Raw genomic sequence first — 16,110 nt, forward strand, 5'->3', positions numbered from 1 at the left:
CAGTGCACACTGGCCATGCCCCCTATGCCATCTTTACACCACCTGGGTATTCCCCACAATGGGAAACTCACCAGCTAGCTTCTCCTTTATGGCAGTTTTATAGGGCCATTTTACTGCTTTGGTATCATAATAAGGACATAGCATAGCTTAGGATCTGGCCTTCTTTTGCTGTAATAACTTAATTTAAAATAGTTAACACATTAACGTAATATTTTTGGTTTTTAGAAACTAACAATTTGAAGAAATATTTCATTATAAGATAATACCATGGAGGTGAACGATGGCATAATGCAGTTGCTCTTACATCTCTAGTGAGACTGCTCACACGAGTAAGGGCTGCAGAAGTGGATTCCTAATTTGTAGCACTTATACTTTTCATTCGACAGGTAGGTTATTTACTACTTCAGTAAGAAAAGATAAAGTTAGCATCTGTAGTAGAGCATTGGCCTGCTAAACCCAGGGTTGAGAGTTCAATCCCTGAGGGGGCCATTTAGGGATCTGGGGCAAAAATCTGTCTGGGGACTGGTCCTGCTTTGAGCAGAGGGTTGGACTAGATGATCTCCTGAGGTCCCTTCCAACCCTGATATTCTGTGATTCAAATTCAGCAATAATTATTAAAAAAAAAATCAAACAGCACCATCTACTGGTGAAAGAAAAACTGTGCCTTATGTATTTCTGTTAAGTGATAAAATAAATGATTTTCTATTAAAATATTTTACAAATACATTTATCATGGCAGATATCTGCTTTAATTTCTCAGGCAGCCAGATTTGTTGTTTGTAAATGAGATTACTTACATGCACAGGTCCAAATGAAAAAAAAACGGTTATTCACTTTCTCGTAACTGTTGTTCTTTGAGATGTGTTGTTCATGTCCATTCCAGCCAGGTGCGTGCGCACCGCGTGCACGCCAGCTGGAAGATTTTTCCCTTAGCAGCGTCTGTAGGGTTGGCCTGACTGCCCTCTGGAGTGGCGCCTTCATGGCGCCCAATATAGGGCCTTACCGACTCTCCATCCCCTCAGTTCCTTCTTGCTGGCTATTCCAACAAAGGGGTAGGAGGGTGGGTATTGGAATGGACATGAACAACGCATGTTGAAGAACGACAGTTACGAGAAAGTGAGTAACCATTTTTTCTTCTTCGAGTGACTGTTCATGTCCATTCCAACCAGGTGACTCACAAGCCAAAGGTCAGGAGGTGGGGTCAGAGTCATGCATTGATTGGAGCTCACCGCGTCCAAAGGCCACATTGTTTCTAGCCTGTTGTGTAATTGCATAGTGCGTCATGAATGTATCGATGACCACATAGCCACCTTGCAGATTTCCTGGGTAGGGACTTGCACCAGGAACGCCGCCGAGGAGGGCGGTAATCGGCGGGGTGGGCACTCTCACCAGGCCGTAACACTCCCGAATGCAGGATGTGATCCATGACGAGATACATTGAGAAGAGACAGGGAGACCTTTCATTCTGTCCGCCACGGCCACGAAGAGTTGGACGGACTTCTGGAACGACTTAGTCCTCTCTATGTAGAAGGCTAGGGCCCTACGTACGTCCAGTGAGTGCAGCCTGCGCTCCCTATCGGAGGAGTGTGGCTTGGGATAGAACACTAGGAGGAAGATGTCCTGGACCATGTGGAACTGGGAGACAACCTTGGGGAGAAAGGCCGAGTGAGGTCTGAGTTGGACCTGGTCCTTATGAAAAACTGTGTAAGGGGGCTCGGACGTAAGGGCTCTGAGCTCCGATACCCATCTAGCCGAGATGATTGCCACGAGGAATGTGACCTTGTATGAGAGACAGAGCAAGGAGCATGTCACCAGTGATTCAAATGGAGGGCCCCTAAGTCTGGAAAGGACAGGCTGATGCGAATGGGGGCCCCTGAGGAAATGACTGACTAAAGGGTTTGCGAAGACCGAGAAGCCGTCAGTGCCCAGATGGAAGGAGGAGATGGTGGCTAAGTGGACCCTTATCGATGACAGGGACAGGTCTTGTTGTTTTAGGTGAAGGAGGTAGTCCAGTACGAACAGTATGGGGGCAAGCAATGGCGGCTGACTGCGTTGTCCCGCCCAGATGGAAAATCTCTTCCCCTTGGCAAGGTACGTTGCTCTGGTTGAGGGCTTTCTACTACCAAGGAGGACCTGTCTGACTTGGTCCGAGCAGGCCAGCTCCGTGGTGTTTAGCCATGGAGTATCCAAGGCCATGAGGTGGAGCGACTCTAGATTTGGGTGTTGGAGTCGGCCAGGGTCCTGCATGATCAGATCCGGAACCAGCGGTAAAGTAAGCAGTGCCGCTACGGACATTCCCAGGAGCGACGTGAACCAGTGCTGGCGTGGCCACACCGGCGCTATTAGTATGACTCGGTCCCGGTCCCTGCGGATCTTGAGGAGCACCTTGTGAACCAGCGGAATTGGTGGGAAGGCATAGAGCAGTCAGCCCCCCCACACGGGAGGAGGAAGGCATCCGCGATGGACCCCAGGCTGTGACTCATGAGGGAGCAGAATAGCTGACATTTCCTGTTGCTGCAAGTGGTGAACAGGTCTACCTGGGGAGTGCCCCAGAGATGGAAGATTGAGCTCACCACGTTTGGCTGGAGGGATCACTTGTGGCAGTGGAAGGTCCAGCTGAGACTGTTTGCCAGCGCGTTCTGAACCCCTGAGAGGTATGACACCTGCAGGTGGATTGAGTGCTCTACGCAGAAGTCCCACAGCGAGAGGGCTTCCCGGCACAGGGGAGAGGAGCGTGCACCCCCCTGTTTGTTGATATAGAACATTGCCGAGGTGTTGTCCGTGAGGACTGATATGCGCTTGCCTGCTATGTGGGTTTTGAAAGCATGGCATGCCAGGCGCACCGCTCTCAGTTCTCTGACATTGATGTGCAGAGCGAGGTCCGCCTGAGACCAGAGGCCTGAGTCCTGAGATCCCCTAGATGAGCTCCCCAGCCCAGGTCCGAGGCGTCCGTCACCAAAGAGAGAGAGGGATGAGGGCTGGCAAAAGGCACTCCCGCACAAACCACTCGCGGGTCGAGCCACCATAGAAGGGAGTCCAACACCGGGCGGGGGAGGGTTACAATGCCATCCAGAACATCTCGGGCTGGCTGATACACCGACGCCAGCCAAGACCAACCCTACGGACGCTAAGGGAAAAATCTTCTGGCTGGCGTGCACGCGGTGCGCGCACACCTGGTTGGAATGGACATGAACAATCACTCGAAGAAGAAATAGAGAATATGGAAATTACAGTGAGTTCCTGTCTGTCCCTTATCTCATACAGGGAAAGTTTATATAGCCATTTCTTCTTTACGTTGCTGGCTAGTACAAGTGGCAATCTCTGTTACTGAAACTGTGTTGTCTATGGTTAGAGAACAGAGTTGTGAGTCAGGAGTGGGATATTGGCATAGGAGGGATGGTCTAGTGAGTAGGACACTATAGACTGGCACTCAGGAGTTTAAGTCCCAGCTCAGTCATAGATTTCCTTTGTGGCCTTGGGCTACTCTTAATTTACCCTGTTTGACAAGGAGTTTGTGAAGATAAAATTCATTAAAATGATTGTGAGGCGCTTTGACACAATGGTGATGAGTGCCATATAAATGTTTAGATACTATCCTAAAGAATGTATCCCAGAATGAAGGCAGGACTCTGTCATTGACTCACAGTGTGCCGTTGGGCCAGTTTTATGTAACTTCTGTGCTTCAGGTCAATTTAGCCAACTAGTAAAAGACGTTGCTGCACGTTCACTTCAATGTGAATTTAGGATTTGACTCATCCTTGTTCCAAATATAAAATTATAAAACAGGAAGTGGTTGTTTAAAGTATTCCAGCCTCAATACTAATTCAGTGATACACTGTGTATTTTAATTGAATTTATATTATGAATTATGGTAAAACTTCTTAGTATGTAGTACATATGTCCTATCACATGCTTGACTGTTCATCTAGGGAATAAGAACAGAGGCAAACTGAAAATTACGTTATGCATAACCATACTCTGCTGGCTAGCCAATGCCAACCAATCCACCCCACAGAAGTGTCTGTAGATGAGAAGTCTCACAACATACGTGGCAGGAGAAAGAAGGGCCACACTATTACAGTTTTACCCAGAGGTTAGCCCTTCACCTAGAATAAATTGAAAGGCAAACTAAATACAGTTGGAAGAAATACTTACATTCATAGCTTATATACAGCTTTAGTCTAAGATTTCATTGTATCCAATTTTAAGGCATTACATTATCTTTTTTCATGATGGGCCAGGCCCGAAGCAAGTATAAATTAGTATAGCTTCATTAATTTCAAAGCAGTTATGCTAGTACATCAGCTAAGAATCTGCCCCGATAGATCTTCATTACAACACAACACGACCATAGAGCTTGAGCTGTTGTCTCTAGATACATATTTCAAGAGAGACGGTATGGAACAAATCCTTGCTAGGCTTCCTTAAATGCGCCCATCAAATTTGTAAACATATCTATTTTGTACATGCGGAACTTAACATGTTTTTAAAATTTGCAGGCAAACAATTTTACTCTGTATTTACAGTAATGACAATGCAGGTGTGAGCCTCATATTGCAACATGACAGGTATATTGTGGGACCAACATGGAAACAACAACACTACATACGGGTATATTTATGTTTGTTAGGAAAGCGATAAGTAAAGTGAATAGGAAAGCAAAGCACTTTCTCAGCAACCTGAGCTGACTATTGTTAGAGGTCAGTGTTGAGACACACTGGCAGACCATAGCAGTGGAAATCTGCACTACTGCTGTCCACGCAGTACCTGTTCTGTAGATAAACTGAGGATCTGTTTTTCACAAGCACTATATTCACACATACTTGCCTGTATTCATTGCACTTTTAATGCTGGCTTGTTTCCTCCTCTCACCTGCACTGCTTGGATGCAAGGCAGCATCAAGCACTGGGTGAATGAAGACAAACTCAGATTTTAAGCCCTGATTGTTTAACATACTGGCCTACAAAAATGTATTGCAAATACTGTTTCAAATACTATTCACCAATACATTGAACATTACAAAATCACATCTGATTTCCACTTGAAATGGGTGCATGTGACACAAGCTAGATGGCAAATATTTCACTTTTTTACCTTAGCCCACTGCTGTTGAGAAACATATCTTGAGTTATCACCCAGCTCAGGTACAAACACAGGGTTATGCTGTGACTCGAGTTTTGTTTGTCTTGCCTGTTTCCTGAAATTAAAAACAAACCATGATGTGGAGTATGTTCATGAACATGTCTTTTATGAAAAACTTAGGTCCTCCTTCTCCCTTGTACACAGGTACAATATAGACCAGGGGTAGGCAACCTGCGGCATGCGAGCTGATTTTCAGTGGCACTCACAGTGCCCGGGTCCTGGCTACCGGTCCGGGGGGCTCTGCATTTTAAATTTAATTTTAAATGAAGTTACTTAAACATTTTAAAAACCTTATTTACTTTACATATAACAATAGTTTAGTTATATATTATAGACTTATAGAAAGAGACCTTCTAAAAACATTAAAATGTATTACTGGCACGCGAAACCTTAAATCAGAGTGAATAAATGAAGACTCGGCACACCACTTCTAAAAGGTTGCCAACCCTGATATAGATTAAGAACACTGAATCTTTATTACAATCCTCAACTGCATAGATTAGTATGTACCATGCCAATTAATCATGATAAAAGTGTATTCAGTGGCCGTAGATGTTAACTAAAAACACTTGCTGAAGTAAATTGCAAATGTTGGGCCAAATGTCCCCCTCATTTACACCTGTGCAACTTCATGGACTGTGCTGCAGAGGCTTAACTGAGGCCAAAATTGAGCCTGCTGTATTGTGGAGATATAGAATGTGCCAGACATGCTAAACATTTGTAAGCCCCTTCATGCTTTGGCCACTATTCCAGAGGACATATTTCCACGCTGATGATGCTCCTTAAAAGAAACCTAATGTGTTAATTAAATTTGTGACTGAACTCCTTGGGGAGAATTATGTCTCCTGCTCTGTGATTTTACCCGCATTCTGCCATATATTTCATATTATGGCAGTCTCAGATGACGACCCAGCACATGTTGTTTGATTTAAGAACACAAAGAAGGTACCAATATGAGATTTCTAAAGATAGCTATAGCACTCAACCCAAGATTTAAGAATCTGAAGTGCTTTCCAAAATCTTAGAGGGACAATGTCATGTTGTCAGAAGTCTTAAAATAGCAACATTCCGATGCAGAAACTACAGAATCCGAATCACCAAAAAGGAAAATCAAACTTCTGTTGGTGGCATCTAACTCAGATGGTGAAAATGAACTGGCATCATTCCACACTACTTTGGATCGTTATCGAGCAGAACCAGTCATCAACGTGGAAGCATGTCCTCTGGAATGGTGGTCAAAGAATGAAGGGGCATACAAATGTTTAGCATGTCTGGCATGTGAATACTTTGCAACGCCAGCTATAACAGTGCCATGTGAATGCCTGTCCTCACTTTCAGGTGACATTGTAAATAAGAAGTGGGCAGCATTATCTCCCGTAAATGTAAACAAACTGGTTTGTCTTAACAATTGGCTGAACAAGAAGTAGGACTGAGTGCACTGGTAGGATCTGAAGTTTTACATTGTTTTATTTGAGTGCAGTTATGTAACAAACAAACACAAATGTAGATTTGTAAGTTGCTGTTTCACGATATAGATTGCATTACAGTACTTGTATGAGGTGAATTGAAAAAATTACTTTTACTTTTTTACAGTGCAAATATTTGTAATAAAATAATATCAAGTTAGCGCTGTACATTTTGTATTCTGTATTGTAATTTAAATCAATATTTGAAAATGTAGAAAACACCCAAAATATTTAAATAAATGGTATTCTATTATTAACAGAATTAGCAATTAAAACTGTGATTAATCACGATGTTTTAAAATCTCATGATTAATCGCAATTTTTAAAAATAGTTTGACAACCCTAGTTTTGATATGATGTTTTTTGATTTAGTCTTAAAATAGATCAGATACAAAGTGGGTGGAGATTTTGGACTGTAAACACTGTTAATTTAAATCACCAGAAGCTGCAAATAAATTCAAATTCCAGGATTTGCTTTGTTTTACATGTCACACAAAGTTTGGGTATCTGTTCCATTATATTGAGACCAACTCTTCCACACAATTCTTTTGAGTTGATTTGTAAAAAATTATGATCCTCTATTGAAGTCGTCCAACATATACATAAAATAAGCAGTTAATTATTTCTAGATTCATTTCTTTGATCAGCAAAAACATTTAATTATGTAAAAAATAACTTACCTAGCTCCTTTAACACTTTTATTTGACTTGTTTTTACAGTAGTAGACACACTGTATTATTACACCAACTAGGAAAGCCAGTGCTACTGCAGGAAGTACAGTTACTAAAATCAAGTCCAAAGTATTCCAGAGTTGTTCACATTTGTGACCCATGTACCAGTAATCTCCCCAGAGGCCTCGGAAGTAAGGACATCTGCCAAATTAAAAAAAAAAAAAAAGAAGTGTGTTTCTTAAAAGGAACAATATTCTAATTAAAAAAAAAAAAACCCTTCAATAATTCAGAAAAAAGAAAACATTTTGTTCTGTTATTGAGTGAAGTATGCCAGGAGTCCACAGATCCATTACTTTTATGAAGCATTATCGATCTTAAAGTTTTATACCGCTGTCCACCACTGTTGTATCTGTGCACTTTCCATGTAAAATCAACAGCAATAGCAAAGTCCATAGGGAACTTCATGGAGTCTCTGGCTCTTCTGCCTTTTCAGGGTTAAAACCCTGCTTGGAGTAGGGTTTTTATAATTTTTTTTTTATTAATTCACTTTTATTTTTAAAGCTGGTTTCTTTCAGGGTTTTGTTTGCTATTTACAGTTTTTTTTCTGTAGAAGGTGTGTCAGTGTGATGAATGTCATGCTTGTGGTAGAAATGCCTTTTTGAAGATTTTGCAGCATTTTCTAATGAGATTCAAGTCTCAGAGGGGTAGCCGTGTTAGTCTGAATCTGTAAAAGGCAACAGAGGGTCCTATGGCATCTTTAAGACTAACAGAAGTATTGGGAGCATAAGCTTTCGTGGGTAAGAACCTCACTTCTTCAGATGCAAGTAATGGAAATTTCCAGAGGCAGGTATAAATCAGTATGGAGATAATGGGGTTAGTTCAATCAGGGAGGGTGAGGTGCTCTGCTAGCAGTAGAGGTATGAACACCAAGGGAGGAGAAACTGCTTCTGTAGTTGGATAGCCATTCACATTCTTTGTTTAATCCTGATCTGATGGTGTCAAATTTGCAAATGAACTGGAGCTCAGCAGTTTCTCTTTGGAGTCTGGTCCTGAAGTTTTTTTGCTGTAAGATGGCTACCTTTACATCTGCTATTGTGTGGCCAGGGAGGTTGAAGTGTTCTCCTACAGGTTTTTGTATATTGCCATTCCTGATATCTGACTTGTGTCCATTTATCCTCTTGCGTAGTGACTGTCCAGTTTGGCCAATGTACATAGCAGAGGGGCATTGCTGGCACATAATGGCATATATAACATTGGTGGACGTGCAGGTGAATGAGCCGGTGATGATGTAGCTGATCTGGGTAGGTCCTGTGATGGTGTTGCTGGTGTAGATATGTGGGCAGAGTTGGCATCGAGGTTTGTTGCATGGGTTGGTTCCTGAGTTAGAGTTGTTATGGTGCGGTGCGTGGTTGCTGGTGAGAATATGCTTAAGGTTGGCGGGTTGTCTGTGGGCGAGGACTGGCCTGCCTCCCAAGGTCTGTGAAAGTGAGGGATCATTGTCCAGGATGGGTTGTAGATCACTGATGCTGCGTTGGAGAGGTTTAAGCTGAGGACTGTAGCTGATGGCCAGTGGAGTTCTGTTGGTTTCTTTTTTGGGCCTGTCTTGTAGCAGGAGGCTTCGGGGTACACGTCTGGCTCTGTTGATTTGTTTCTTTATTTCCTTGTGTGGGTATTGCAGATTTGAGAATGCTTGGTGAAGATCTTGTAGGTGTTGGTCTCTGTCTGAGGGGTTGGAGCAGATGCGGTTGTACCTCAGCGCTTGGCTGTAGACGATGGATCATGTGGTGTGTCCGGGGTGGAAGCTGGAGGCATGAAGGTAGGCATAGCGGTAGGTGGATTTTCAGTATAGGGTGGTGTTAACGTGGCCATCGCTTATTTGTACTGTGGTGTCTAGGAAGTGGATCTCCCACGTAGATTGGTCCAGGCTGAGGTTGATGGTGGGGTGGAAGCTGTTGAAATCATGGTGGAATTCTTCCAGGGTCTCCTTCCCATGGGTCCAGATGATGACCATCAACCTCAGCAACAAACCTCGACGCCAACTCTGCCCACATATCTACACCAGCAACACCATCACAGGACCTAACCAGATCATCTACAACATCACTGGCTCATTCACCTGCACGTCCACCAATGTTATATATGCCATTATGTGCCAGCAATGCCCCTCTGCTATGTACATTGGCCAAACTGGACAGTCACTACGCAAGAGGATAAATGGACACAAGTCAGATATCAGGAATGGCAATATACAAAAACCTGTAGGAGAACACTTCAACCTCCCTGGCCACACAATAGCAGATGTAAAGGTAGCCATCTTACAGCAAAAAAACTTCAGGACCAGACTCCAAAGAGAAACTGCTGAGCTCCAGTTCATTTGCAAATTTGACACCATCAGATCAGGATTAAACAAAGAATGTGAATGGCCATCCAACTACAGAAGCAGTTTCTCCTCCCTTGGTGTTCACACCTCAACTGCTAGCAGAGCACCTCACCCTCCCTGATTGAACTAACCTCGTTATCTCCATACTGATTTATACCTGCCTCTGGAAATTTCCATTACTTGCATCTGAAGAAGTGAGGTTCTTACCCACGAAAGCTTATGCTCCCAATACTTCTGTTAGTCTTAAAGGTGCCACAGGACCCTCTGTTGCTTTTTAATGAGATTCAGACTCTGGATTTGCCTAATGCTCTCTGGAAGTTTGTTCCATAGTTGGAACCCCTCCACTGAGAATACTTTGCTTAGCCATACTTTTTAATTTAGATTAAAGTGGATTTATATGTTTCATTATAAATATCAATTTTCACAATGTTGTATATTGTATGCAGTGTTGTTGTAGCTGTGTTGGTCCCAGGATATTAGAGAGACAGGTGGGTGAGGTGATATCTTTTATAGGACCAACTGCTGTTGGTGAAAGAGACAAGCTTTTGAGCTTACACATAACTCTTCTTCAGGTCCAGGAAATGTACTCAGTGTCACAGCTAAACACAAGGTGGAACAGATTGCTTAGCATAAATAGTTAACACATATTTTACATATTTAACTACTTATGCTAAACCTTGTGTTTAGCTGTAGCCTCACCCATCCTGTCTCTCTAATGTAGTATATTGTCATTTTCAAATTGCATTGAGCTGAAATGTAGGCATATAGGATTTGCCATATTATCCATCTAATTAGGTATTCTACCTCCAGGAGTTGCCCCATTTCATTTGTTTAATCAACTGGGCAATGCTATAACTGCATATGGGAGAAATTCTTTCCCAAATCCTGTAGGTGATCAGATTGTGCCCCAATACATGGCATTAGATTATCATTATTAATATCTCAATTTGCATAGCTATAAATGTGATTCATGGCCATAAAGTTATCCTACTCTGGTATTTGAGTTAATAACTTTCTGTAGCAAAACATTTCAGAGACTGACTACAGTATATGCCACATAAAGGACTAATATGCTGGATACAAAAGATTAATTTGGTACTTATATTTTCAGCTCAAATGGCTAGATATCTTTAAAAAGGAAAGATGATTTTGAGGATGAAAAGAGGACGCTAGTTTTAGTCTCATTTAAAGAGTGTATTTTAATGGATGTAAAAAGCATTTAGTGCCTTAGGTACACACTTTTGTGTAATATCATAAATCAAAATAAATTAGGAACATAAAATTATGCAAAATGGGGGAGTTAATGTTATTACTGTATGAGAAACTTTCTTCTGTTTTTCCAATGTATTTAAAATTGTAAGGAATATTGCATTAACCTAAGTTTTGGCATGTAGTTTGCCTTTTTGGGGGGATGGGGAGAGGCAATGTCTTCTTGTGTTTAATTGTTTGTTTTTGAGGGTGGGGTTAGAGGAAGCAGGCAGAAAACAGAATTAAAAGGAAGCTATGGCTTCAGTCCTACAACTGGCTCAATACAGGCAAACCCTTGCACCCACAAAGAGCATTCCTGACTATGCATTTACAGTACTCCATAGTGACAGAATTGTAACACCACTCTTAAGCTCAGGGCCATCCTTACGCAAAGCATGCAGCTGCATAGGGCACCAGGAAATTTGCCCCAAATTTCCTGGTGTCCTGCACAGCTGGGTGCTGCTCCAGCCCCTGCTCCAGCCCTGTCCCTGCTCCGCCCCCACTCCCCTGAAGATTGCAGCCAGGCCAGACCTTGCACTCACCGTGTGGTAAGTAGAGCGACCTGTCCCCAGCCTGCTCCACTCCCCTGGCTCCCAGGCACAGGGGGAGGAGAAAACCGCACCCCAGCACTTGCCGGCGGCACGGCTGGGAGCCAGGGGAGCGGAGCAGGCTGGGGGCCAGGTCACTCCACTTCCCACAGGAAATGGCCAGCCCCCTCCTCCATGGAGGCCAGCCCACCCCTCTCCCATGGATGCCTGGGGTGAGGCTCCACACAGCCCCCCACAGAGGCCTGGGGCCAGTCCCCTCCCCTGCTCGCGCCCATGGAGGCCTGGGGCCAGCCCTCCCCACTTCCCCCCTTGGCGGCCTGGGGGGTTGCATAGGGCACCAAAATAGCTAGAGACGGCCTTGCCTAAGCTAGCAGAAATTTTGTACTGTGCATGATTCAGTTGTTATTTTTACTACAATATCCCAGACAATTAAGACTAAACACATGTGGCATTTGAAGTTTGGGTCAAGATTTTTAAAAATATTAACTTAAATTTAGGCGTCTATATGTACATTCAGGCTCCCAAATAAGTGGCCTAATTTTCAAAAGTTCTGACCACTCAGCAACTCCTACCAATGGTTGCTCTGCACTTTTGAAAAATCAGACCACTTGGGGGAGCCTAAATGTTGATGTAAAAACCTAACTGTAGGCTCCTATATTTTAAAGCCTCTTCCTTCAAGTTCTACTGTTTTTTGAGATACCCACCCACAAAAAAAAAGCATCTTAAATTCTTGTACTTAAACAGATTTTCCTCAAGCTTAAGATAAAACAGAACGTATTTGAGACAATTATTAGCATGAGAAAATGGCGGGTTATAGGTCTTCTATGCAACTTTAACAATAAAGTTTATGGCTTACATATGCTGTAAAATATAGCAATGTTAGGACCTGATCCTGAATCTGATTATTGTGAACAGCCATCTGTGCCTGTGCAGAGCCCAAAAGACGACAGGGGTCAACCTTCATGGATCAGATTGCAGGGTCCTCGTTTACTTTATCAGCAATAATATATTGTAGGTGCCTCACTTACATAGCACATCCAAAATACTTACTTGCAAAAAGGTTTGTTGCCTTTACACCCGCAAACAATATCCTTTGGACAGAAGCCTTCTGTATTACCCAAGCAATTACCAAAGTCGGCAATGTCAGTGCAATTGGCTGTAAATTAAAAGAAACACAAACAACACTTCAACTGTAAAGTAATGCAGATGAGCATGCTGGATATTTGTCTGCATCAGAAACTCAGGATTTATGTGAAATAATCTTTAAACTGTAAGTCTTGCCCCTCCCCCCCGCAGTGAATAAGAATTGCTGTTTGATAGTTCTGAACCACTTTGAAGCCTCATTATTTCCTCCTTTTAAACATGAAGCCTTACCCCCACAAGTTATTTTATTCTGAATCCGTATCCTACAGTCTCATTTGTCCTCCATTAGCCAGTAAATCATACCCATCAGATGTAAGTATTATGATTTAATAACTGTGTTGCCATATCTGAATTTCTCTCAATGTGGTCATTTAAACCTTGCTAGACACCAGAAATCACGAGGCCTGCAAAACCTGTTAGAGGATCAGACCTTTACCTTTATTACAGAGTTTTTTAGTTAGATTTTTGGCTGACAGTTGACAAAATCAAGACACTGCAATAGCATACTAAATTAATCTAAGTATAGAATCACTGGCAGGAAGTGATGTCACAATGAGAATGGCCACTTAGGGTATATCTTGACTGCAGAAGTAATGATGTCATGGGGTGTCACCCTCATTGCCAGACTAGCGCCTCCTCTTGGTCATGCTGGGGATTAACTCAAGGCCGACACCCAGGTCCATTGTCTGCACACCGGCACTTTGTTTCTGTTCCAGCCAATGGCTCCTCTCTCAGCTCACAGAACTGCAGCGTCCTCTTTGCGACTCACCCCTCCGGCTGTGTCACCATCCAGGTTTCCTTCAGTGTTTCCCCCTTCTGGCGGGGGGTAGAGGGGAGGAGGTATCTCTGTCCAACAGTCCAGCCACTTCCCCTGTGGTGAGTGGGGAGGGACCCAGGCCCACCCACTACTCTGGGCTCCAGGCCAGGGACCCTGTAAATAGCAGCCTCTTGCTGCTCCTCAGTAACCTCCGTCAATGCTGTCATTTCTTGCAGGTACTGCTCTCGCATGGGAGGGACACAAGGGGGGGGCACGTGACCTCCCAATGTGACCCTCCATGTGACTCCTCCCCACCTCGCCCTCATCCCGGGGCCCCCATGCTCTCCCCGTCCCCTCTGACACCCCCCTTACCTGTCTAATATTTTACAACTGCATCTGTTAAACAGATGCAGTTGCAAAATAATGCTTTTGGCCCCTGCTGGCACCTGTACTTCCAGGTGTCATTGAAGATCCAGCAGGACCCCAAATTGAAAACTTCTTAAATGAAAGAAGAATAGGAAGGACAATCACCCCACTTTCCCTTAACACACTATCAGTGCCTCCTCTTATGTCCGAACTAAGGTTCTGCCAGCTTACCTTTATCTAAGGGTATGTTCACTACCAACGTTAAAACGCTGCCGCAGCAGCGCTTCAACATGGCTGTGTAGTCGCAGCACCACTGCTGGGAGAGAGCTCTCCCAGCGCTATAAAAAAACCCAGCCCCACGAGGGGAGTAGCTACCAGCTCTGGTGCACTACCACTTTGCAGCGCTGAAACTTGCATCGCTCAGGAGTGTGTTTTTTCAGGCTAGAACAGTCTTTGTACCATATACAACTCATAAGTCCATCTGCAAAGGATCAAGGAAATATGAAGGCTCCAGATTACCTTAAAGTCCTCAGTCCCATGGTTAGCATGCTCCCATCAAAGTCCAGAGGCTGGAGCAGGAATCAAAACCACTGTTTAAACACCTTCCGTCCCCCTCTTGAGGGCTCCTGACCAACTTAACAGCACAATACATATGCTAACAAACTTAAACAAAGGCTTTGTTTAAGTTTGTTAGCATATGTATTGTGCTGTTAAACCCATATAAAGAATGAATGCCCTCCCTAGCCTTAAGGAGCAGAGTGCAGCTCCACCCCACCTCTCCTCTGGGGGGGGGGGGGGGGGGGGGGCCCTAGCCATCCCAAATCTTTCCAGTACTCCATACCCACTAAAAATCTCTTGTTGGTACTGCGTACTGGAGCGTACCTCCCTACTTGCACTCCTGGTTCCAGTTCAGGGCTCTCGAGCTAGGTAAGCAGAATCAGGATTCTTTGACTCTGACAATACCCTGAGCTTCTTTTCCTATCCTCTCCTGGATCTCTGCAAGCTCTCCTGCCTGTCCTCCTCCTGGGATGTTGTCTTTGGGCAGTTCTTGAGTAGCTTGCTGGCAGGATCTCCTTTCAGTCTGCTCACTCCTCTGGTAGCCACCATGCTGCTCTGCTTCCCAGCTACTGTGAGACTTCCAATCAGCAGTGCCTGTACTAACCCTTTGGTCACTGGTCCAGTGTAGGGTAAATAAACCCCAGGACACAGGGATATTAGCAATCTTCACTAGCTATGGATAGACCACAGGATGGGGCAGCCTGCTTCCAGATGCCAATAGCAACCCACTTCTGGTTTGGTATGGGTGCCCTCATGTGTCTCCTGGCGCTGAAGGGTCAAGGCAAGTTCCTCATGTAGCTCCATGAAGGTGTCCTTCCTCATGCAGAAGTTCTGGAGCCACTGCTGATGATCCCCATATGCATGACAAGGTAGTCCCAACCACTCTGTGCCTGTGGTTCTGCTCCAGAACCACTGGTCAGCATGGGAATTCCATAGCTATTAAGCTCACATTAGATGTCTCTCCTTCGCCATGTCTGCATGCAGCCCGCATGATCTCCTAACCAAGACCTCTGCTTCATTCTCAGGCAACAAGTCACTGCTGAAATGCCTTCTCTTTGCCTCCAGTTGTAAAAACAGGTGTTGCATTAATGCCAACAGCTAGAATAGGTCATGATCCTAAGCTGGAGCCATGCCTTGGCATCTGCTGGAATGGTGGCTGCTGACAGAAGTGAGGATCATACAGAGGTGGAAGTACTTTAGTTTACTGCATTGGTGGGCTATGGATTCTTATGTCCAGGAGCCCAGGGAGGATACAAGTTCTCTCACAATACACTGGGAAAAAATGCATAAAGCGGATCAGCTTAGTGCAGCACTAAGAACCATGGGCTATCCCCCCAGAAATACTAGTATCTAGCCTGGGTTAGTGCAGTGCCAATGTGGACACAGATAAAGTGTCGCTTAGCATCATGGACACGCCACATCCAGGCTTCCCATACCTTGCTACTCAGACCCAGGTGAACTGCAGTGAAGGCATACCCTTAGATTCCAGACTCCAGAGAGGCAATAAGAACATCTATTCCATTGCTTTAGGGAGAGTAAGTAGGAAATTAAGAGAGAGGACATAAGATATCATGGGGGGAGGCAAAAGGAAGGAAGGGTCCCCCAACAAAGTACAATTCTTCCAACAGACCAGAAATTTCTCAAAGATCTGAGAAGGGTAGGAAGTAATTTGGGAGCATTTGAACAAAGGAGAAGACTAATACTGTTTCTACAGCAAACTTATATTAGCTGACAGAACACAAATGGAAGTGACTCCTAGAGAACAAAAAAAGAAAGGTAAAGGTACATTTGGATTTTGTTTTTTTAGAGATGTCATGAGAAAACATTAAGG

The 16,110-nt window shown here is 44.0% G+C and overlaps 1 protein-coding gene across 1 annotated transcript in view; it reads right to left on the reverse strand.

The window, feature by feature from the left end:
• The window catches only part of LOC101933276 (uncharacterized), a 34,093-nt gene that overhangs the window by 15,153 nt on the left and 2,830 nt on the right, over positions 1–16,110 (reverse strand). Inside the window, exons 2-4 of the mRNA XM_005284534.4 lie at positions 12,506–12,611; positions 7,289–7,480; positions 5,095–5,197 (exon numbers count right to left, since the gene is read on the reverse strand). Coding sequence (XP_005284591.1) covers positions 5,095–5,197; positions 7,289–7,480; positions 12,506–12,611 — 401 coding nt within the window. The remainder of the gene's footprint in view (positions 1–5,094; positions 5,198–7,288; positions 7,481–12,505; positions 12,612–16,110) is intronic.

The sequence above is a fragment of the Chrysemys picta genome, chromosome 9 (genome assembly GCF_011386835.1).
Source record: "Chrysemys picta bellii isolate R12L10 chromosome 9, ASM1138683v2, whole genome shotgun sequence".
NCBI classification, from domain to species: domain Eukaryota; kingdom Metazoa; phylum Chordata; order Testudines; family Emydidae; genus Chrysemys; species Chrysemys picta.